The sequence below is a fragment of the Terrapene carolina genome, unplaced genomic scaffold (assembly GCF_002925995.2).
Source record: "Terrapene carolina triunguis isolate 2854851 unplaced genomic scaffold, T_m_triunguis-2.0 Scaffold67, whole genome shotgun sequence".
Classification (NCBI taxonomy): domain Eukaryota; kingdom Metazoa; phylum Chordata; order Testudines; family Emydidae; genus Terrapene; species Terrapene triunguis.
In genome coordinates, this window is record NW_020664418.1 from 25,860,355 (window position 1) to 25,885,644 (window position 25,290).

The 25,290-nt window shown below is 42.7% G+C and overlaps 1 protein-coding gene across 1 annotated transcript in view; it reads right to left on the reverse strand.

The window, feature by feature from the left end:
- Positions 1–1,147: 1,147 nt before the first annotated feature.
- AQP9 (aquaporin 9) overlaps positions 1,148–25,290 on the reverse strand; it is a 41,231-nt gene continuing 17,088 nt past the window's right edge. Inside the window, exons 2-6 of the mRNA XM_024204910.3 lie at positions 24,524–24,650; positions 20,766–20,903; positions 17,118–17,236; positions 13,489–13,706; positions 1,148–2,585 (exon numbers count right to left, since the gene is read on the reverse strand). Of these exons, the coding sequence (XP_024060678.1) occupies positions 2,384–2,585; positions 13,489–13,706; positions 17,118–17,236; positions 20,766–20,903; positions 24,524–24,650 (804 nt within the window). The 3' untranslated portion in view covers positions 1,148–2,383. The remainder of the gene's footprint in view (positions 2,586–13,488; positions 13,707–17,117; positions 17,237–20,765; positions 20,904–24,523; positions 24,651–25,290) is intronic.

Here is a 25,290-nt window from a genome sequence, read left to right on the forward strand (position 1 = left end):
GACAAACTGGAGAAATGGTCTGAAGTAAACAGGATGAAATTCAATAAGTACAAATGGAAAGTACTCCACTTAGGAAGGATCAATCAGTTTGCACACAGACAAAATGGGAAATGACTGCCTAGGAAGGAGTACTGCAGAAAGGGACCTGGGGGTCATAATGGATCACAAACTAAACATGAGTCAGCAGTGTAATATTGTTGCAAAAAAAAAAAAGCAAACATCATTCTGGGATGTAATAGCAGGAGTGTTGTAAGCAAGACACAAGAAATAATTCTTCTGCTCTACTCTGCGCTGATTAGGCCTCAATTGGAGTATTGTGTCCAGTTCTGCGAAAGATGTGGACAAATTTTAAAGACCTGAGAAGAGCAACAAAAATGATTAAAGGTCTTGAAAACATGACCTATGGGGGAAGATTGAAAAAATTGGGTTTGTTTACTCTGGAAAAGAGAAGACTGAGAGGGGACATGATAACAGTTTTCAAGTACATAAAAGGTTTTTACAAGGAGGAGGGAGATAAATTGTTCTAGTTAACCTCTGAGAATAGGACAAGAAGCAATGATCTTAAATTGTAGCCAGGGCAGTTTAGGTTGGACATTAGGAAAAACTTCCTGACTGTCAGGGTGGTTAAGCACTGGAATAAATTGCCCAAGGAGGTTGTGCAATCTCCGTCATTGGAGATTTTTAAGAGCAGGTTAGACAAACACCTGTCAGGGATGGTCTAGATAATACTTAGTCCTGCCTTGCGTGCAGGGGACTGGACTAAATGACCTCTTGAGGTCCCTTCCAGTCCTATGATTCTATGCAGCTCCTCAGGTAAATGGTATCGTCAATGTCCAGTCAACAATGCAAATTCAAATAAAGCTTTTGTCTGAATTTTTACTGGCATATTACATCAAGGAAGGGGAGTAACAGACCTGCCCTCTGGAAATTGGGAGAAGGCTTCTGACCACATTATTCTCAAAACCACCTCTGTTTGTCATTTGTTGGAGTGGCTGGCCATAAAAACAGTTCTGCACTCCCCAGTGTAGATACTTTGGAGAAAATGCTGTGGGTTTTGAGGATGGATTGAGGTTAAATAGGGAACAATAATACCCTAAAATGAGTGAACAGAGCTGATAACCAGAGCTTTAGAACACAGCTTTTGAACATGAAGTCTCTTTATTCACAATCACAGTCATATAAAAATTAGAGATTGCTTTGAGCTAATTTGACACATTCCATTTACATTGATAAAACAGGAACCTGGATTTTCAAAGTGAGGACTTGATAACGATACTGACTAGCATAAGCTAAATAGTGTGGAAGTAGAATACATCTAACCATCTTCATTAGAGAAAGAGAGCCCACTCCTCAGAGCCTGTCTGGATTTGAACTCAGTCTGGATCTCAGAGCTCAGTGCAGTTTGAATCTGGGGTCTGGCTTTGGACCTATTTCTAATTTTAATGACTGTTTTTGTGAGATGACTTGAAGCCACCAAAACAAAAATTGCTCCCTATTAGAGGATGAAATTCATCCTGTGCAGAGTGCCCACACGAGGCCTCTTATGAGCTTAAGTAGTGCATAGGACATGTCTGCATTGCGTAAGCCTTGTGCTGCTGGCCCTCTGTGCAAGGATGAAATTCACCCAGAGAACACAGCAAGAGACATTTGGATGAATAATCTAGTTTAGGTTTTAAATAGATTCCATTAAGATTAATCAATTGGTTTGAAAACTTACTTGGAGCATTACAGCTATGAAGAAGCTGAGCAAAAGTATCAATATTATCTTTTTGGACTAGAGCTCAAGACAGAGATTTCTTACCTTTTGTCAACATGTTATCTATTATCAACCCTCACCACTTGCATATCCTTTCACAGCTGTCCAGTTAATACCCAGATTCAAAATTAGGTACAAACCACTTCAATTAACTTTCGGGCAATTCTGATATTGTTTTTCCTAATGCATAATCTTTTCAGCACATGCCTTTTTTTAATAAATGGCTGTAATGAGTGAAATCGTTTCTTTACATGGTAATGCAGCACTGGACCACTTAACTGTCTCTGTGCAGGCAGTTTTGTGACGTAGTGCCTCATCCATTAGTGGTTAGTTAGATCACTTGACTTATGGATTGTATGGATTGAATTAGCAAATCAGTGTATCATCCCATTACAATTTCATCTAGGAGAAAACTTGACCTGAAAACCACAGAAAAAAAGACAGCATTTTTTTCCCTGAAGCAAGTAAGTAATTTACGTCCCAGATTTTGGAATAATCAGCCTTCTGCTTCAGGGGAAGAAATCCTTTTTGGACTTGTTTTCTGTGCAGGTCACATGTAACTTATGAAGTGTGTACTTTTATTGAGGCACACAGTGTTTGCAGAATGGCCTATACAGTCATTCTGCTTTAAATCCGAACAGGGTGCTGATTGCAAATTCTTTCTTCTTTCTCCATATTGGTAAGTTCATATTTCTCATACATATCAGTGTCTTCTTCCAGCTGTGTATCTGAATGGTGAATTTCAATAAAAATAATATAGGTAACGGCTCCAATTACTCCTCCCATCATAGGTGCAACTGTAGGAACCCACCACCAGTTATTTCCAGCCCTGTAAGAAAGAAAAGCAGAATTACTATTCACTATGTTGCTAATACTGATCTATTGTTTGGAAGCCAAGTTATAAGCACTGTATGGTGGTATTGACTTTACTGCAATATTTCGTATAGCTAAAATGCCTATCACAGTGAGGTTTTTGTACCATATCTTACTGTGGTAAATGTTTACTTTGACCTAATGTTTCTGTAGATTGGTGACAACCATTATTTTCCTGTGCACGCTCTGGTTGAAATATGCTAACAACCACCTGGGCCTTAGGTCTGATTACTGTATATGTTCTTTAGAAAATAAGGCTTCCTAACTACCAGACCCTTAGGGGACAGGGAATTTGGGAAAGCTGGGATTTGTTGGCTTGTAGTGAAATTAAATGAAACACATTTTTTGCACTACGTTGTCAGATGATGAACACAGTAATGAGCAGCTGGCAACATCAAGTGTGATGATTGCACAGGTATGTCTTAATTTTTCTGCTTACATGAGGAATGGTTTGCAGGATCAGGCCCTATATTCACATAGTATACAATGTTTTGCTCGAGAAGTATAATATATTTTGTGTGTCTTGAAGAGTATAGTTTAACATACTAAAGTGTAAAGTATATTATGCTTGACTAGAGTGGTCAAGATTCAAGTTTCATAAGGCAGTTTATTATCTCTGTTTAAGGTGTGAGTTTTTTTCAGTAATAGTTAAAAAAAGATGCTGTCAAGTTTTATAGGCCTGAAACTGAACCTTCTTATAATGGCAATTCTCTGATGGAAAGTCTTGTAGAATCTAAGGGTGAAATTTTGGTTCCATTGAAGTCGATGGAAATTTTGCCATTGATTTCAATGGGGCTGGGACTGGTAGGTAATAGCTATTATATGTGTGTATCCTAGACATATACAATCAACAGCAGCAGTTAATTCTGAGCACTGGTCCCAGAGCTCTGATGATAATATAATGAGCTGTTTTGGCTTAATAACATGATATATCAATTAAAGATGTGATTCTCAAGCAGAAAAGAGTCACTTACATTTAATGCATACTGGAAATGAAGCATATTTTCCCCAAATACAAAAAGATAAATTAATTTGAGAAAGGATTTTATTGGAAGACGATTCTAGGAGATTATTACAAACAATGGCAAATCAAATTTTTAAATGATATAAATAATTACTCAATGCGTGACAGCATAATTTTATGTGGAAGTGAATTTACGTTTAGCCACATTACAAATACAGTGGTATTTGTTCAGTCTTCACAATGTCCATTTCATGAAATTATTCTTCTTTTACTCAGTCTTTATGCCATAGTCTGGAGCTTCTCCTTTGGAGTTGTTAAGATCTTGCTAGAGCAGAGGTGGGCAAACTATGGCCCGCGGGCCACATCCGGCCCGCGGGACCGTCCTGTCCGGCCCTTGAGATCCCGGCTGGAGAGGCTAGTCCTCGGCCTCTCCCCCGCTGTCCCCCCTTCCCCGCAGCCTCAGCTCGCTGTGCCACCAGCGCTGTGGGCGGTGGGGCTGCGAGCTCCTGCTGGGCAGCGCGGTGGCATGGCTGGCTCCGGACGGGTGGCGCGGCTCAGGGGTGGATTTACCAGCAAACATAGGGTGCCCTGGTACGGGGAGCCCCAACAACAGGGGGCCCCAGGGCTGGGCACTCGGGCAGCCCAGCACCGGCACACCCCCCGCGGGGTGGGGGGGGTGGCTGCACTGCGGGGGTAGGGAAGCAGGGAGGGAGCTCACCTGCAACCTCAGGGGAGCAGGCAGGAGGTGCAGGTGGCAGGAGTGCTGCAAAAGTGGGCCGGAGGATTCAGGAGGCGCACCTGGTGGCCGCGCAACCGGCCGGAGAGAAGCAGCACTTTGAAGGGGAAACCTCCGCTTCTCTCTGGCTGCGTGGCTGCCCCTGCTGCTTCTGAGTCCTCCGTCCATGTTCGCAGGGCCGCATTCTGAAAGGGGCTTTAGAGGGGGGGTTGGTTAGGTGGTGGGGTCCCGGGGCGGGTGGTCAGAGGACAAGGAGGAGGGGGGGTTAGATGGGTTGGGAGTTCTGAGGGGGGCAGTCAAGGGGCGGGAAGTGGGAGGGGGTGGATAGAGGACAGGGGCCAGGCTGTTTGGGGAGGCACAGCCTTCCCTACCTGGCCCTCCATACAGTTTTGCAACCCTGATATGGCCTTCAGGCCAAAAAGTTTGCCCACTCCTGTGCTAGAGTGTATAAAATAGTCCTTGACATTGTCCCACTGAGTTTGTAGCTCCATTCATTGCTCAGACTTGACTGGCCATCTGGGCTCTGAATTGCTGTGACAAGGTGTACTCAGTAGTCTTTGTTCTGTTGATCTACATGTGACGGGTTCGGTCACAGAGATCCCCTTGGGACTGTCACCTGATGTGCTGAAATTACCTCTGAGCTCGTTTTCCCTGCCAGCCTGGGACTCCAGAACCCTGTCTTGTTGATCCAGACACGCTAGCCTGCTGCAACCCAGACCCAGGGTATGGTCCACGCCCCCAAAGCTGCAGACTTAACGGAAAACAGCTCAGCAGGTACCTATCTCCAGCACCCAGACACCCAGCTCTGAATGGGATCCAAACCCCAAATAAATCCGTTTTACTCTGTATAAAGCTTATACAGGGTAAATTCTTAAATTGTCTTCCCTCTGTAACATTAATAGAGAGATATGCACAGCTGTTTTCTCCCCCAGGTATTAATCACTTACTCTGTGTTTTTTAATAAACAAAAGTGATTTTATTAAGTATAAAAAGTAGTATTTAAGTGGTTTCAAGTAATAACAGACAGAACAAAGTAAGTCACCAAGCAAAATAAAGCAAAAACATGCAAGTTTAAGCCTAATACATTAAGAAACTGATTACAGGTCATCTCTCACCCTCAGGGATGTTCCAATAAGCTTCTTTCACAGAGTAGACTCCTTCCTAGTCTGGGTCCAATCCTTTCCCCTGGTACAGTCCTTGTTAGTTCCAGCAGATATTTCAGGTGGTAAACAGGGAATTTCTCATGGCTGGCCTCTCCTTGTCCTGCTCCACCCCCTTTTATAGCTTTGGCACAAGGAGGGGAATCCTTTGTCTCTCTGGGTCCCCACCCCTCCTTCTAAATGGAAAAGCACCAGGTTTAAGATGGATTCCAGTATCAGGTGACCTGTTCACATGTCCTGTGAGACCCCAGCCTACATCCTTCCAGCCTGTCCCACGGGTACACAGGAAGGTTTGCAAGTAAACAGAGCCATTTACAGGTCATTGATTCTGAAGCACCCTTAATGGCTTCCACTTAATATGTTTACAATAGTAATACAAATTTATATTTTCTTCTCCTAACTCCAGACATAGAAATAATACATGCAAACAAATAGGATGAACACACTCAGTAGATCATAAGCTTTGTAATGATACAAGAGACCTTTTGCATGAAGCATATTCCAGTTACATCATATTCATACTCATAAGCATTATGGAGTGCAACGTCACACTACACATGCAAAACTTCATCTGCGTCTTGCATGTGTGTGCGTGTCCCTGTTCCAAACAAAGCCAGTGAAGACAGGGACATTCAGAGGATTCAGGGGGCCTTGGGCAAAGCAATTTTGGGGGCCCCTTCCATAAAAAAAGTTGCAATACTATAGAATACTATATTCTCGTGGGAGCCCCTGCAGCCCCGGGGCAAATTGCCCCACTTGCCCCCCCTTCCCCCCGCAGGGGGCCTTGGAAAAAATAAACATTTAAAAACCTTCTGCATCTCTGCACAAACCCAGTTTTGAGAAAACTTATTTTCAAGTCACCTTTACAAGGTATCACTGGTTCTCAGCATCAGCTAGTGCTAAAAGGCACTAAAGCTCATTAAAAGGGTTGGACAAATATTTTCCGTCAAAACTTTTTTTGGATTGAAAACAAGGGGTTTTAAAAAAGCAGAAAAAAAGCACGGACAATGTCTGCTTTCCTTCCAAATCTGTTGGGTTTTTTTAATTGAAAAGCTGAAATTAGTCTGCCAAAACCTGAACATGGTTTGGGGGTTCAGAAGTGTGTGGCCAAATATTTGCTGCTTGCTGTGTTTGATTGTTTAAAGAAACAATAAAAAAATTCTGCTTAAAAAAAAATCCAAAACTTTTGAACCACCTCAGCTTGTGACCAAACGCCTGAGCCCATCCAATCAGAGATTTTTCCAGGTTTCTGATACTCTGCTGGCTTCCTTGACTCATATCTGTCTCCGTAACTTTGGGTTCATTTAGGCTAGAACATAAGAACATAAGAATGGCCATACTGGGTCAGACCAAAGGTCCATCCAGCCCAGTATCCTGTCTACCGACAGTGGCCAATGCCAAGTGCCCCAGAGGAAGTGAACCTAACAGGTAATGATCCATTGATCTCTCTCCTGCCGTCCATCTCCACCCTCTGGCAAACAGAGGCTAGGGACACCATTCCTTACCTATCCTGGCTAATAGCCATTAATGGACTTAACCTCCATGAATTTATTGGTTTCCTAGAGACTGGCTCCATGGGGCCCCTCACAAACTGGAGACGGTTACTGTGGGTTTGTCTTTAGTATAGCTTATGTACATACTCCACGAACTGAGCATTTGAGCTTGTTCCAGAATCTGGGATGAGCCTATGTTGTGAAAACTGAAATGCTCAAAATAGCACATGCATGTGAATGGACACAGGGTGATAAAATTAAATTAACTCAGGGGTTCTCAAACTGGGGGTCAGGACCCCTCAGGGGGTCACGAGGTTATTACTGGGGGTCGCGAGCTGTCAGCCTCCACCTCAAATCCCGCTTTGCCTCCAGCATTTATAATAGTGTTAAATATATAAAAAACTGTTTTTAATTTATAAGGGGGGGTCACACTCAGAGGTTTGCTATGTGAAAGGGGTCACCAGTACAAAAGTTTGAGAACCACTGAATTAACCCCCCTGGAGCCTCGGTGAATGCAGGGGAGGGGGGTCTCCCTTGGTAGGGTTGGGAAGGAGGTAGGTGGTGTATGATATTGCTCTTCTCATGTGATCCCTCCCCCATGGCTCTCTTGGCTCTATCACTGTTAATCTAAAGTGGCTAATTTTAAATGAAGCTACCCTCCCCTGACATGAATCTCCCTATGGCACTGAAATTAAATGTAGACTATAATTTGGCATTTGAGAAGTGAAAGGGATGGTAGCCCTAAGGGAAAAGATAACAACTTGGCTCATTGTGTTAAATAGCTGTCTGCAAGCCTCAAACTGCAGAATGAGCTTTAGGGTAGGGAAGGCTGTGCCTCCCCAAACAGTCTGGCCCTGCCCCCTATCTGACCACCACCCACTTCCTGCCCCCTGACTGCCCCCCTCAGAATCCCCGACCCACCCTGCTCCTTATCCCCTCACGGCCCCCCCCAACCATCTCCCTGGGACCCCACCCCCCACCAACCCCCCCTGTCCTCTTACTGCCCCGACCCCTATCCACCCTCCCCCCATGCATCCTGACAGACCACCGGAACGTCCACGATCCAACCCCCCATTCCCTGTCCCCGACCAGCCCCCCCCAGCAGCGCTGTCCAGGGCCACTCCTGGGTTACTGCTGCCTCTCCCCTCTTTCGGAGCCTCAGCGCGCCGCGTCCAGGAGCTGCCCTGGCCCCTGGACAGCGCTGCAGTGGCGTGGTTCCGGTGGGACCGGAGCTCGCAGCCCCGCCTCCTTACCACGTGGCTCTGACTCAGTGGGAGGAGCTCAGGCTCCGCCGGAGCCACGCCGCTGCAGCGCTGTCCAGGGCAGCTCCTGACGCGGCGCGCTGAGGCGCCGGGGGATGGGGGAAGGCAGAGGTGGGGCCGGGGGCCCCTGTGGGGCCCGGGGCCTGGGGCAAATTGCCCCATTTGCCCCCCCCCCGGGCAGCCCTGAGTGAAGATGGGGCCCTAGTGCTCTCTATTTTATCTTCTCTAAATTATGGCCCTTACTTGCACTGGACAACTGCAGTTCTGGCATTTTCCCTCCTGCTAGGAGGGTGCAAGAACTGATTGCAAAGCTAAACTGAGATCAGGACATGCTTGAGTTATGAGTTGCCATTACCCTCTGTCCTCCTCCACTGAACCAGAGGCAAATACTCCTTTGTGACATCCCTTAGCTCCACTGATGCACATTTAGTTCTCCTGTTGCCCAGCATGCAGCTGTGCTGCCAGGTCAGAAGGAAATCATCCAATTATATCTTTGTGATAATAAAGTATTTTCTCTGCCACTACTACTAAAGGGACACATTCTGCCCACTTTATTCATGCAACTGAAGACTAAGGGTACATCCAGACTACCCGCCGAATCGGCGGGTAGTAATCGATCTATCGGGGATCGATATATCGCGTCTCGTCTAGACGCGATATATCGATCCCCGAACGTGCTCCCGTCGACCCCGGAACTCCACCAGGGTGAGCGGTGGTAGCGGAGTCGACGGGGGAGCCGCGGCCGTCGATCCCACGCTGTGAGGACCCGAGGTAAGTCGAAATAAGATATGTCGACTTCAGCTACGCTATTCCCATAGCTGAAGTTGCGTATCTTACATCGACCACTCCCCCACAGTGTAGACCAGCCCTAAGGGAGCTTGCAGGTAGTTTCCTCTGCTGCAGCTAGGGATTCCTTCAGGGCAAAAGAGTTCACAGTGGATGCAGACCTAGCAAAGCCGATACCTATGCTTTCTTTTCTGCAGCCCTTGGCTCAGGGAGCATGGTATAGGTGGGGGAGTAGGAGTGGCTGAAGTACAGTGCACTCTGGTCATCCCCAGCTGGTTCATGGTCCTTTGGGGAGCTGGGGCAGAGAATCAGGGAGCTGTAATTAGTTCAGTAACAGCTCCTCACTTTGCTACACCCAAAACTGGGCACAGCAGAAAATCTGCCCCATTGGGACAGCTCTCATAAGTAGGGGTCTAGTGAATTCGCAGAAAATCATGTCATGGATTGTGAAATCTGGTTTAAACTGTGAAATCTGGTCTCCGGTCACCCAGCTCTGAAGGCAGAGCGGAGAGTGGCAGCTGCTGGTCAGGCGCCCAGCTCTGAAGGCAGCTCCGTGGCCAGCCCACCTTACTTCTCTGCTGCTGCTGCTGGCAGCAGTGCTGCCTTCAGAGCTGGGCGCTTGGACAGCAGCCACTGAACTCCTGCTGCCTAGCTTCAGGAAGTGGTGCTGCCAGCAACAGCAGAGAAGTAAGGGTGTCAATACCACGCGCCCCACCCCCCAATAGGTTTGCAACCTCCTTTTGGGTCAGGGCCCCCAGTTTGAGAAATGCTGTGGAGAAATCACACATTTTTTGTGGGTTGGTCATGGCATAAATAGCAAATTTCGTGGATATGATGCATGGTGTAACACATCTGCAAAATTTGCTATTTATGCCATGACCAACCTGTGAAAAATGTGATTTTTTCCTCTGATTTAAGTAGATCTCCTACTCATAAGTAAAATATGTAGGGATTTGGTCCAGTATCCCCCATCTGTAATGGAACAGCAAGTTAAAAGATGGGTGTGGTTAATCAGAAAATCTGGAATGAAACTATATGGGATAAAATATATTAAACAAAATCCTGTGGAGATTTTTAAACATGGGGCAGCTGCATCACAGAGAGAACATTACACGTATGAGTGCCAATTAACTACTGTATGTTACACTTTAAAGGGAAACTCTCAGGTTCAAATCTAGTCATTTTTAAAAGAGTTCAACATTGTACAGAGTGCTTAAGCCCCTTTGCCCATTTTGATTGTTTTACAGTCACATTTTCTTTGTTTTAAAAATGCTTGTCCTCTCCCCTGTTGCTGTTTGAAAGTTTCCCAACAACAGGAGAACCTGGCTAGTTGAAGGTACATGCACAGAGAACCTAAGGCTATTAATGCACCTTCCAACACATCTCTCACCTTTTGAAGTAGGATATTGAGGTTAGAATAATTCTGATTTGATTTTTCAAAGAATTCAAACAGTTTAAATTCTGGGAATTTCTAGATGCTCCTTCACATTTTAAAACAAATGCAAAATGATGCACAAAATCTCACTGTACACAAGACCTTATGTAGTTCTTCTGGACTTTTCCAGAACAGAAGTTGGTTTTAGTTAATGCTATTAATGCTGTTTGCATCACTCAAACTAGACATGTCAGCAGAGATGTGTAGATATCTGAATGCTACCTATAACCTTTAAATAGGAGAACCTGATAGCCGATAAACCCTTAAAGCTTCGGTATGGAAATATTAGGTCTGATCTCTTGCAGCTAGCCGCCAGAGGGCACTATTACTATACAATATAACTAAAAAATCCCCAACACATTTTAAATCAGATAAAGGAATTCTGATCTGAAGAAGGGCTCTGTGTGGCTTGAAAGCTTGTCTCTTGCACCAACAGAAGTTGGTCCAATAAAAGATATTGCCACACCCACCTTGTCTCTCTAAAGGAATTCAGAGGCAGTTTCAGGGGAGTCTAAATACACTGCAGATGTAATATTGAAAGGAACAGTACTGGCTGCACAGCTCATACAGAACTTTCAGTCTGCTAGTCAGTGCTTACCTAGCCTTTCGGAATCATCGTGGGCCCTGGTTAAAAAGGAAGGTATGATAAACACAGGGGGGGAAAATTCCACTGCTGCTAGATAGTTTCAGATACTGTAGTAAAATACTCATCTGTAGCAATGTCCCTCCCTCATCACCTCTTCACATTTTGTTAACCCGCCAGCTAATCAACTGCAAGGTTGAGCATTTGTATCTGAATCTCTGGCTTTTTTTTCCTCACTGTAACCGGAACTGTTAGTGGAAACCATGTTTAAGTATGGCTGTTAGGAGATTCTAGCATTATTGCCCTGTTCAGGTGGCTAAACCTTGCAAACTTTGGCTTTCCATTGATACAGTAGACTTCAATAGGACCTACTTGTTTGAGTAAGTCAGCCGAACTGTACTACAGACAACCTTCTCTGTCCCCTTCTGAAGTATACAGAATGGTTTGACAACACAATTCTAACATGGGTTAGGCAAAACCAAATCTGTCCACAGTGATTTAGAGAAATCCTGCCACTGACCTGCTTACAATATTATTCGAACTTTAGCGTATGCAAGACCTTATCCGTATTCTGCAACCGACATACTGTACCTAAATTTTAGCCCAGTTATGTAACACTCCATTTAACCTTCTGTACTCCAACTTGGAATTATGTTGTAAATGGGTAAGGGAACAAGCATGTTGTAACTTGCTCCCCAGTTACAGCTGTAGGGTAAAGCTGTAGAGAGCAAGATGTCTTACTTAATTTATATGTCTCTAAAACTGCTCAGATTATTTTTTCTCATGGTTTCAGAGATCTACTGCAATACATTCTGTGCTCTCCCTTTTAAATGCTCAATATGGTCTTTACGGTGTGGATATATTTCCCACCTGACTATAAATCCCAAGCAAAACTAACAGAAATGATCTGAAACAGGTAACAAATGCATTTTCTTCTGAACATAGTTTTCCTATAGATTTTAAAATGTAAATGTGTATGACACCTCATATGAGGAGAGGGGAGTTCCTAGGGAATCAATGATTAGATTACTGCACGACAAGGCTTCCCAAACTTCTCCAGCAAAATTGCCTATTTATAATGAAAGGTTTTTTTCCTGGATATGAAATCTTACACTGCATGTGCTCCATTTTTTTTATAAGGCAGTGTTGTCTAGTAGATAGAGCACTGCCCTGGAACCCAGGAGACCTGGAATCTATTCCCAGCTATGCCACTGGCCTGTTGGGTGACCCTGGGCAAGTCACTTCCCAGGCACTCTGTGCCTCAGTTTCCCTGACTGGAAAATGGGGTAATGATACTGACCTCTTTTTATGAATGCTTTGAGATCTATGGATGGAAAAACGTGCTATGTAAGATCTGCGTAGTAGTATTAAATGTCTTTGTATGGAATATTAGGGGCTCTGGATATTTATCCTGTAGATATCTAGGGGCTTTAAGTAGTTGTGGTGAGTACTTGGGATTCCTACTTGTAAATAATTAGCAATACAAAACTAAGCAACCAGAGGAGCCTCCTCCTGAAGAAAGGTTTGAAAACAGTGCTATTTGTGTATGTACAAAGCAGGCACCTGGATACAACTGGATACAGGTGAGCTTTGCTTTCGGTATGTGCACATGGCTAACAGTGTGCCTAGCCAGCTCAGTATGTGCAAACCAGGGATTTGAGAGTGCATGCTGAAACATGAAAACTAAGGAGGCATCACACAGCCTAAAAATCAGGCCTTTAGATTTTTCAGATTTCTGCAATTACCTGCATTCGACTCTCAAAATAGTAGTCCAAGTCAGCCTGATCTAGTTATGTTGTTTTCAGCGTTATTGTGGCCAGGTGGGTCCCAGGATATTAGCGAGACAAGGTGGGAGAGGTAATATCTGTTTATTGGACCAATTTCTGTGAAAGAGACAAGCTTCCGAGCTTACACAATGCTCTTCTTACCTTTCCCAGACCTGAAGAAGAGCGCTGTGTACGCTCAGACTTGTCTCTTACCACCAGAAGTTGGTCCAATGAAAAGATATTACCTCACCCACCTTGTCTGATCTATCTATGGCTTTTAGTGCACCTATCACTGCAATAATTGCTGACTCTCTACAGCAGTTTTTGTTCTTTATGAAAACTGTTGTGAGAGAAGAAAGCATTTCCTTTATGCTATTTTCAGTGTTATCTGAGACCCCATAATATTTTGGGAGAGTCTGTCTGAAACTGTACCTGGTATTTGAGGAAATGCAAGTTTTATTTTCTGTATGTGCCAAAAATCCTTATTAAGACACGGTACTTACTTTATCATGTGTCAAACTTCAAGTACATGAATAGACTTCACTGGAACTATTTCATACGCAGGTGAGTATGGTATGTGCTGAAGTACCAGGCTTGATCAGGGTCTTAATCTTTCAGCAGAACAACACTTAACAGGGATATATTCACATCCCACTGATGCAAGAATTACTTACGTGAATACTTCGAAACCCCATCCTGCTATAGCTGTGAAAATCCTTGGGCTTAGGTCCCTGGCTGGGTTCATGGCACAGCCACTGTTCATTCCCAAGGAACAAGTGAGCAGAAGGATAAGAAGTCCAACTGCAATTGGTTCCAAGCCCTTTGGTACACCCATATTTTTGGTGTCAAAGATAGCAAAGACAACCAGAACAAGAAGAGCTGTTGACATCACCTGTCCAATGAAAAGAAAATATATTGAATAAATATACACATAAGCTTTAAATAGAGAGGGGGGCCGTCTGGATCAGAATCTGAACTTCCCCAAAATTTGGTGAAGTTTGGATTTGATGATCAGATTCATCCCATTACGGAGAGATGACAGAGCAGCCCAGTTGCGATCCCACTGTCCCTGTAGTTCAAGGTGATAGGAATATAGTCTGGTTTGTCCCCTATTAGCAATAAGCATCCAAAATAAAAAAATCCAACTCCACCCAAATGTTCATCATTTGTAAACACATAATAGAAAGGTGCCCAAGCAATAATAGATATAAAAATACTGAAAAATGCAAGCGGAGAAATGCAATGTAAACTGAAGCTGCTGGTACCTGGCAGATCACATTCCTTTATGCAATAATTTTGCCAACACAAAACTAATTGCTTCAGATTTCTGCTTTGCTCAGCAGTCCCTGTTGCACATTTTGATAGTCAGTTGAAGTGACTATTTAAACACAGCATCCATGCACATTAAAAATGTTGCTACAGAACCATTTGCTTATGATGGGCTTAATCCCGCAGACTGTGTACAGGCAAAACTGCCATTAGTCAGCCCAGTGTGCTTACCTGGAAATGTATCCAGGGTTCCTTTACTTGCTGTCTAGGATGCTTCTGAAGAATAAGTTTCAGAGTAGCAGCCGTGTTAGTCTGTATCCGCAAAAATAACAGGAGTACTTGTGGCACCTTAGAGACTAACAAATTTATTAGAGCATAAGCTTTCGTGGGCTACAACCCACTTCTTCGGATGCATATAGCGTGAAATATATTGAGGAGATATACAGATCTTGGGAGACAGACCTGTCCTCGCTTACAGACAACCCCCCAACCTAAAGCAAATACTCACCAGCAACCACACATCACTGAACAAAAACACTGACCCAGGAACCTATCCTTGTAACAAAGCCCGATGCCAACTCTGTCCACATATCTATTCAAGTGACATCATCATAGGGCCTAATCACATCAGCCATACCATCAGGGGCTCGTTCACCTGCACATCTACCAATGTGATATATGCCATCATGTGCCAGCAATGCCCCTCTGCCATGTACATTGGCCAAACCGGACAGTCTCTATGCAAAAGAATTAATGGACACAAATCTGACATCAGGAATCATAATACTCAAAAACCAGTGGGAGAACACTTTAACCTGTCTGGCCATTCTTTAACAGACCTGCGGGTGGCTATCTTAAAACAGAAAAACTTCAAAAACAGACTCCAACGAGAGACTGCTGAGCTGGAATTGATATGCAAACTAGACACAATCAACTCAGGACTAAATAGGGATTGGGAATGGCTGAGCCATTACAAACATTGAATCTATCTCCCCTTGTAAGTATTCTCACACTTGCTTCTTATCAAACTGTCTGTACTGGGCTATCTTGATTATCACTTCAAAAGTTTTTTTTCTCTTACTTAATTGGCCTTTCAGAGTTGGTAAGACAACTCCCACCTGTTCATGCTCTCTGTATGTGTGTATATATATCTCCTCAATATATTTCACTCTATATGCATCCGAAGAAGTGGGTTGTAGCCCACGAAAGCTTATGCTCTAATAAATTTGTTAGTCTCTAAGGTGCCACAAGTACTCCTGTTATTTCTGAAGAATAAAAATCACCTTTCCCACCCCCTGAGTACTTCATACAGTCACAGCTAGCTCTGCTTGATTCTAGTTAACTTTACGTAAAGTGTGTGTGTACATAGACACAAAGGACGAGACTGTCTGAACAGAAAGCAAAGGACAAATCTTAGAAATGTAGAGAAGGAAGTGGCTAGATTTGTTTACAAGCCTGAGAGAGAGAGAGAGAGAGAGATGTCCCCCAGTGTCTAAGTACTCATCTACACTCAGGTTTTTGTAGTAATTTAGCTATTTCAGTTAAGAGTGTGATTTTTTTTACCGATATCATTAAATTGGTACAACTCCTAATGTGGTAAGTTTTATATACCAGTATAAAGGTGACTTATGCTGATACAGCATATTCCCCTAAATTTACAGTTTAAAAAAGAGAGAGAGAGAGAGAGAGAGAGAGAGAGAGAACCTTTATTCTGGTATTACATCCCAAACCTACATTTAAAGAACAATAAGTTTACAAAGTTAAGCACTCAAAAGTTAGGAAATGCCGGAATTTTCATTGCCTGTACAACCTTAATTTGGGCCCTTTGTGCATATGACTTATGACATAATTTTTAATAGAGCTGCATGGAAAAACTTTGACAAAACAGTTTTCTGTCAGAAAAGACAGTTCTGACAAAATCAAAATACTTTGCAAAATTGAGTCAATTTCCCCAAAAGTTTATTTTGGAGAAAAACCTGGGGGGGGGGGGGGGGGGTAGATGGGGAGAGTTCTGACAGTGTCAAAACGTCCAATGTTGACATTTTTGGAATGCAATTTTTTTATTTTATTTTTTTGCTTTGAAATGACTTTTCATTTTGAATTTTTTTGGTATATCATGTTTTTAATATAAAATAAAAAAGTACTTTGTTGCAAAATATTGATCAATACACTACAATTTTTTAAAAATTCATTTGCAGAGAATTTTGGAATGTTCAGGTTTTGTTCAGATTTGAAATGAAGCCATGTTTTGAAAATCTCAAAATCCTTCACAAAATGGAATTTCCATCCTTTTGACAGCTCTAGTCTTTACATACATAATCACATGCTATTTTTCCACAGTGCTGGAGAAGGCAAACAGAGGGATTAGAGGCAGACAGCAGGTAAGAAATCATGCTGTCATTGAACGAGGAGGTGAAAGTTTTGGAAGGGGTGGAGAAAGGTGGAGGTTGTGGTGAATCTTCTCAATTTTTCTTTAATCATCAAAAATTTGTGCAGAGCAGGGTGGGGTGAAGAGGCATCTATGAAGGAGTTAAAGGTAACAAATAAATGACTGCGGTTCTAGGAGTAAACTTCTATTTAGCAAGGGATAACATACATGTACCTAATGGGCCAGAACCCCAGCAGGTATAAATTAGTGTACTCCCCTGGAGACAGTGGAGCAGTGCTGATTTGCATCAGCTGAGGATCTGGCTGAATACATTGACAAACATAAAATAGTAGAAGAATTCCAAAGACTGTGTGGATAAGAATAGCTATTATCTGGGGTTTAACATGGCTCTCACCGCTGGAAAGAACAATTTTAAAGAGTTTTGCTTGCAGTCTGAATGAAATTTTCTCTCTACAAGCAGTTATATCTTGTCATTACTATAATGCATAACAAGGAGTGACCAAAATGATAAACTTGGCCACAGTTAGACTTTTAATTGTTTTTTTTTAATTGGCCAATTTTATGTTTTTCAACATTTTGTTTCTACAATCAAGACAACAAATGTAACAAGACTAGGTTTTTTTTTGTTTTTCTCTGTGTACTTACTTGATCTGCAAATCCACTTATCAGGGACAGATGTGGAGCTGGATAAGTTGCAAAAATATGTGCGGTTGCATTAGATCCTGTAACTATAAGCTCTCCACCACTGTAGTTCATGAGTGCATCTACAGAAAACATATCCATTGCCTGGTTATGCTTACTTATCAACATTACATACAGTGGGAATTGCACATCACATTCTCATTTGGAAGCTATTGGATCCAGTTTTATTTATGGCCGAGGAATGATAAAACCACCTCCTCCATGTCTCATTTCCGCTCCTGTGCATTCAGGCACTGTAGTGCACCTCTTGTCTCTTACGGTCCATCTTTCAAATCCAGGCTCATGTGTTCCTTCTTTCTGATTGCTCGCCCCAAACGAGTGCTTGGAAAAGTTTCCTGGTCTTGAACACATTTATATTGTTCTGCAAAATGTTTCTAGACCTGACATGACATCTTCAGATATCCGATTTCAGCAGCATTCTGATTTTACTGTTGTAAAACCATTCAGGTTACCAGCAGCCAGGGGAAAATGCCACATTACTTTTTGCATTACATTACATTATATAGTCCCTTGCTGTGGTGAAGGAACACTCCTGAGAGATCTCTGGCCCCAAAAGAGCTTGCATTCCCTGCTCTGTGTGAGGGCTTTACTTCAACCAACTGCCAGACATTTCTTCTGATACCCGAACATCTGCCTGCCTGGAGAAAGGGAGTCACTTCTCTCAAATGTTGCCATTCCCCAGCCAAAGAATTCAGTTCCCTGGAAGGACCTGCTTGGTGGCATGGGAGTTGGTGCCTTATTACCCTTAATTTCTCTATCTAATTTAGTGTTTACCAATGTCTTCAGAGTTGCATTCCTTTCCCAAATTATAGTCCCTCCTAAAAGAAGGTCTAAAGCCTAAAAGAAAAGACTCTCATTTTCCTAGCCATCCAACCTACTTTTTCTTTCAAATAGCAGACAGAACATGGTTAGTTATCTCTTATCTTTTTATCTGTATGTAAGGTATTACCACTTCTAGCATTGGTCTTCATTATGGCCAAAATTTTTTAAAGTGACTTGTGATCGATTCTTGGGTGCTAAACCTGAGACACTTTGTAGGGACCTGATTATCACGATGTGCTAAGCACCCACCTTGTGAAAGTCAGGTCCCTTTAAGGTGTCTCAAGTCAGACATCCAAAATCACCCATCAGTTTTGAAAATCTTGGCTGAGAATGGAATATCTTCTTGTCATACTACAGCTGCAGCATGGTATTATGGGGGAAACTCATTAGGGCAGAAAGAAATGAGGACTCCATTATATTTATCAAAATAAGGTATTTTAATGTAAAACTTCCTGTAATTTGACTTACAAAATTTGAGGTAACAAAATTCTGGTCCTAAAGATCCAGCTTTCCAGATCTCCTGCCTGGATCCTAACCTGGAATGAGCTATTACTAGAACTGGGTCTAACTTGGGGTGGGCTCCAAGGCCATGGAAACCTGCATTAATAGTCCCTTTGCTCCACCTTCCTTTTGCTTCAGCCAATCAGCCCCCTCCGCTGCCCATGCGGTGGGGCAGGGGGTTCATAACTTTTTGTCTGTGAGTTTGTAGTGTGTTAACTATCTAAAAACAACTTGCCACCTTGGCACCCTGCCTGACAAGGAGGAAGGAAGGGGTCACCAACACCAGGGACCCATGAAAACAAACAATGAAAACAAACTGAGCATTGCTTTCTGTGCCACACTCCTGCCTTCAAGTGGTGCTATGGGAATGTAGAAATAGCCTCACCTCTCTCATAATGGAGGTCACTGGTAAGTATTGCTGGCTAGAGCCGGGGGAGACCCAAAATGGTTTTAGAAACTTCTTAGAGGTAAGAGTGCCCAGGTCTCTACTTTTTGTAATAAAAGGGCAAGCTGAAGAAAAAAAACAACTCTGCTGTGTATACCCCATGGTTGTTTTTTCTTTCTAGCTTTGTGTAGAGTTGAGATTAGTTTAACTGTGAATGGCTTTTGGGTTAGCCCTTGATTAGTTGACCCCTCCTCAGGCTTCCTCCTTCTCATTGGTGGATGGTTCCATCACAACTATCTACGAATAAAAAGGGAAAAGAAAACTTTTTAACTGTGCCCTACTTTTGTTTAATTCTGTATATCTTTAAAAATTCCATATGTACATCAGTCAGATTATCACAGAATCACGTTGTGTGAAGTACCATCTCTCTCTGGGACATCATTGGTGGTGAAGAAAAATAGCACAGGCAAATGAGGTAGAGTAAAATTATAAAAAGCTCCTAAATCCCACTGACTTTCATATAGGCTTTGGCTCCTAAGTGCCTAAATCACTTTTTAAAAAGAACGAGGAGTATTTGTGGCACCTTAGAGACTAACACATTTATTTGAGCATAAGCTTTCATGGGCTAAAACCCACTTGATCGGTAATAGCCCAGCTTAACTGATGACTCTTGTTATGGTTGGTATGGCAACACCCATTTTTTCATGTCCTCTGTGTATATATATATCTTCCTACTGTATTTTCCACTGCATGCAGCCAATGAAGTGGGTTTTAGCCCACGAAAGCTTATGCTCAAATAAATTTGTTAGTCTCTAAAGTGCCACAAGTACTCCTCGTTCTTTTTGCTGATACAGACTAGCACGGCTACCACTCTGAAACCTGTCACTTTTTAAAATGAGACTTAGGCTCCTAAGTCACTTTGGTGCTTTGGAAAAGTTTACCTGGCTTCAGGAACCACAAGCAATAGTATAATGGGAGGAGCATATATGGGTGTAGGGATTGAACAAGGACTAAAGGAGAGAGAGAGGAGAGGGCCTAGGGAAATTGGAGAAAAGAGAGTTCCTGTAATCCTAGATCCTAGGAGACAGTGGCTGAAAACAAAGAAAAAGAGCTTTCATGAAATACAAACACCTACAGAGATCAACAGAATTAAGGATGGGACCACAGAAGCATGGAGTGAGTCCTTTTAAACAAGAAGCAGTGGTTAAAGAAATGACCTAGTCCTGGAGGATTTATCTAGCCAGGGAGGACTATAAATATACAGTCTGATATTTTATTTTTCTATTATGCCTCAACATGTCATAGAGAGAAGCATGGTCCAGACAGAGTGGGGAGTAAGAAATTCCTGCATTCTAGTCTTGCCTCTAATATGTGACCCTCTGCCTCAGTTTCCATCTCTAAAATAGGGTTAATACCTAGCTCAAAGAGGTGGTGTGAGATTTAGTCAGGTGGGACTTGATCTCCCAATCTGTAGCCTCACTGAACAACGTTGGTGTTACTCATATAAGAGCTGTTGGATCAGTCCTTCAATATTTCTAAAGTCCTTGCAGGAGAAGAAGCCCTATATACATGCTAAGAATTAAATAAGTAAAAGTCTTTGTGAGAAATACATGTTCTTAGAGTATCTAATTTGCCAAGAATGAGTCATTTTTCTACATTTCAGAACTTTTTCTGTTTTCTGAAATGTTAGTATTGTCGAACACTTGGGAGGTGAGAGCCTTCCCCCATAGTTCTTCCTTTCTCTTTTGTGACATAGGCCCCAGTCCTGCAATGAATTGTGTGTGGCAGACCTCTGTGCCTGCTTGAAACTCATTGAAGCATCAGGGTGTCAGAGATTTCCTTACTTCTTGCAAGTCCTATAGGTGTGTCTACTATATACTCACCATAATAAATCCCAAAGACAGCTGCTGCTCCAACGAATGCTCCCAGGAATTGTGCTAATATATAAAAAGGTAATTTGGTCCATTTCAACCTTCCAGTTGCACACATGGCTAATGAAACGGCTGGGTTTATGTGACCACCTGAAAAATAAATCACAAAATAATACCAATAATATAGATAACACAGAGAAATAGGAGGCAGTGGAGTGTTTGTAAAAATGTGAGCACTTTTGAACACTAGACCATGTGCCTAGGTTTGCTGGGTAAGGGGTTATTTTGCTACCTCTCACTCTTCTCAGTATTTGGGAGGAGGGGGAGTCAGTAGAATGTTATTGACTGTTCATTCTGTTTCCCAAGCATTTATTAAGATTAAGAAGTAACGTTGACTTGGTCATGCTGCAAATCTTGATCTGGATTCTGGGCTAATCTGAGCTGCACTCAGGAGAAGGTGGCATTAAGTCATCTTTATGCTCCCCTCTTTGATTCTGGGGCTGGATGGGAACTGAGCCTTCCCTGGCATAAAGTAAAATCACCTCAGACTGCTCAGGTCGTGCTGACTAGAGGCTATCTGGAATTGAGATCACCAGTGAATAGACGCACCCTTATACCTCACTGGTGAATAGACGCACTCTTACCTCTCATCGCACCCTTACCCCTCCCCACACTCCTATGCTGAGTTCAGGAGGGCGTGTGGCCAGGGAGCTGCTGTGGTGACCCTGTGTAAGCAGAGGGACCTATTTTTAAATATTTAGGAATGCATTTGTGACAGGGACTGTGTAAGTACCTAGATATTTAGGAAGGACGAGATTTCTCCAATAGCTGAGTTGACTGTAACAACTTCATTATCAAAATCTGAATCGTGTTGTTTATTACGTCATGTATTATCCACTTCCCTCAACACCTTTTAATCCGCATTGGGGAAAAGTGTTGAATGCTTTTGTAAACCTCATTATTGCTGGATGTGCAGTAGATGCTTAAGAAATGCATATTTCTAGTTACAGTAATAAGCAGACCTCAAGATATTCTAAAATGTAAATATGATGAACTTGGATTTTGCTACAATACCATGTGGTAACTTCCAGGTAATGCCACATTCAGAGATATATTGAGACAAGAAAAATGATGGCCATTGTCTTTGATAAAATGTATATAAGAAAGTGACCTTTGTCAAAGGATAGCAATGGAGAAAGGGTTTCTCTCTGCTATTTCCACGTTTACTTGCACTGTGTTATCATCTTGTGAAACATAAGCACCTATGACACGTGAACAGATAAACACAGATAACAAGTAGGATAAAGACCTCCCTTGTATCCTCTCCAAAACTGTCCCTTGTATCCTTTCCAAAACTGTCATCAGTCTGGAATGAATTCTGAACTCCTCTAATTCTTCATCATAGAGCTAATAGATGGATGGGAGCTTATTTAACAATCCTTCATGCGAATTTCATATGTCCTTGTCTTATCTTTCTTTTTCCTTGCTCTGTCTGAAATGAACAATTTTCTTTTCTTTCAACAATCCCACAATCCCACACCTGTGCTTAGCGGGTACATGCAGGGGAGATGATTATCACCTGGAAAAGGAGCTCATTAGAAATGGCTGATAAAATTAGATCTGCAATGGGCTAGTCTACTGGATGGATTTACCACTGACTTGGGAGAGACTCAAGATTCTTGGTCTTTGAGCCACCTACTGCTCCTTCGAATGACGAAATAGCAGCATTGAGAGGCTTTGGAAAGTGTCATTTCCATTCTAATTCAGCCAGAAAGATGGGGAAGCATCAACAGTGAAATGAGGAAAAAATGTGGGGAGGGGAATTCTCAGGGCATTGACAAGGATGTAGACAGCCCCAGAATGGTGGGAAAAAGGGAAATTCCCTTAAAATGGCATCTAGAAGAAAGCTCGAATTATCCAGACCTTTAACCTTATGATACAGGGAGTTAGAATTTCCTAAAGTACCAATGCAAAGGATGTCAGCAGCACTTAGCCCTGGGAATGCAGGATTCTAGTGAGCCAGAGGGTTTATTAATGAGGCTATGTGGAAACAGATATTCTACAACATATACAAATAATTAGATGTTGGGTTGTCACATCCTATTGACACATCTGCTCTTTCCCAGAGAAAATTTGCTGCATGCAGAATCCCTTCTCAAAGGAAAAGCTTTGCAACCTTGCCACAGATGAGCCCCATATATTTTAGACAGGTCCACATGAATATCCTTTAAAGGTACAAAAAGTGAGATGTGCTTTCCAGGTTATTTTCATAGTGCTGCATTGGAAGACCTAACCTAACTGTATCCACATCACAAGCAACAGCTGTAGTTAATCCTTGCTCAGATTAGAACAGCATTCCTGACATACTGTACTACCAAATTAAGCTTGTGTGATACTGTTGAATCACACTTATCTGTCTGAGTGAAGGTAATGAGATCTGGCTGTTTCACAATACACTGAACCACTTCTTGGTATGAACCTAGAAACATCCTCTGTCAGTTATCTCAATGTATTGTCTGCGTAAAAACACACTAGAGAGGAGAAAACAAACAGCCACAGCAATTCCTTCCAAGGCAACTAGATTTAAATGCTTATTGCTCGGCTGAACTGCCCCTCTTTATCAGTGGTCGCAGTTTCCTCAATCGAAACTAGAGGACAAGGGAACCCTTTAACTTTAACCATGGCAGTCTCCTCTTCACTTGCAATTAATTTTGCTTAAGTTATAAACAAAAAATGCAAGCTTCCCTTTTAGGTGCGAGAGCTAACTCAGAATAAACACTAGAGCTGAAAGCAGGTATACAAACGCTCCCAGGATCAATTTGGTCAGAGCCGAATGGGAGGATATAAGTGTGCTACATGTCGGTACTGTAATGAGTTACCTCAGTGATAGGCACATTAGAGATGCCTGGATAGATTCACTGATTTTATTTATATAGAGACAAGTGGAAAGGTAGACAGAGAAACAAAGGGAAAGTCTCACAGTACAAGAAGAGACTTATTATGGGTTTGCATGTTATTCCCAGATTATGAAGAACATCTGGCATGTTTAAACCTTTTCCTTGAATCCCTTCATCTTTTATTGATTTCTGAAATGCCTGATTCTTAAAAGTTACCAAACTGACGTTATTTTACAAATCTGGGGGGGAGAGGCACGGATGGAGAGGAGGAAGACACTTGCTACTTTACTGACCTGAGACCTAGATCTGTAGTCTGGCTCAGTTCCCCTTGCTGCAGACATGGGGAAGGGGATGGCAAAGGTGTATGTATGTCACCTTTATACATCCCTGATCTAGGGCTGGCTAGTGATGCAAGTTAGAGCAACTTCAGGGTCACTCTAACTTGTACTCAGCTGGGAATCATTGTAGTAGCTGGGTATTGCAGGACTCTACAGCTTTTCCTGGCCATTACCCTAACATGGCTCCTATGCTGTCCAGGGAGCCCTCTCTGCTGAGGAAACCTCAGGGCAGTGGCTTGGCTGGTTTCTGACCTGGTGCAAAGCACTTATTGTAAGGACCAGGATCCCGAGGGGCCTTAGTGTTACGTGTTTAAATCCAGAATGGAAACTGATGGCTGAATTTATTAAATACTGAAAAAGGAAAGTGTGGGGAGGGATGGGGTTAATGGAAGATCTGATCTATCCTCTGCTATAATGGTACAGACAGCAACTTGAAGTTGCTAAATGTGTAACTGATAAGAATACCATGAAACTGGACTGTATATAAATCTGTGAAAGCTGTGGTATGAATGCTTCACAAAAAAAAATGACTTACCAGACACGCCCCCAGAGACATACACTGCCATAGTGACCGCCATTGCAAATCCAACGGATACTGTTACGGTTTCACCCATGGCCCCTCGGCTAAGGACGGCTTGGGCAACAGACCCACATCCGAGCGCCTGTAGTTCAGAAGGGAAAGGTAAAACATGAGCATGCTGGCACCAAGCTGTAAATGAGATCTTACTAGATAGTTTGTAACTCCTGCTTGCTGCCTTAATGGCAGGGGAAACGTGTTAGTCAAGAAATGCAAGTGTTTGAAATCAATGGCATGTGGACAACCAGTACTTCAATTGTGCTGGGTATTGGTTTTCATCTCCCTCAATTCAGTGGCAGAAAGCGTGGCTTGTTGTGGGTAGGAATTCTATCCACCAATGTCCTATAGCAGGGGTCGACAACCCTTCGTTTATTCACTCTAATTTAAGGTTTCGCATGCCAGTAATACATGTGAACGTTTTTAGAAGGGTTCTTTCTATAAGTCTATAATATATAACGAAACTATTGTTGTATGTAAAGTAAATAAGGTTTTAAAAACATTTAAGAAGCTTCATTTAAAATTAAATTAAAATGCAGAGCCCCCCGGACCGGTGACCAGAACCCAGGCAGCGTGAGTGCCACTGAAAATCAGATTGCGTGCCGCCTTCGGCACGCGTGCCATAGGTTGCCTATCCCTGTCCTATATTATAACAGAGAAGGATCTGGTATTCATGGAATAAAAATGAACTTCTAGGTTGGAAGACAAAGTGCAATGACAATGTTACA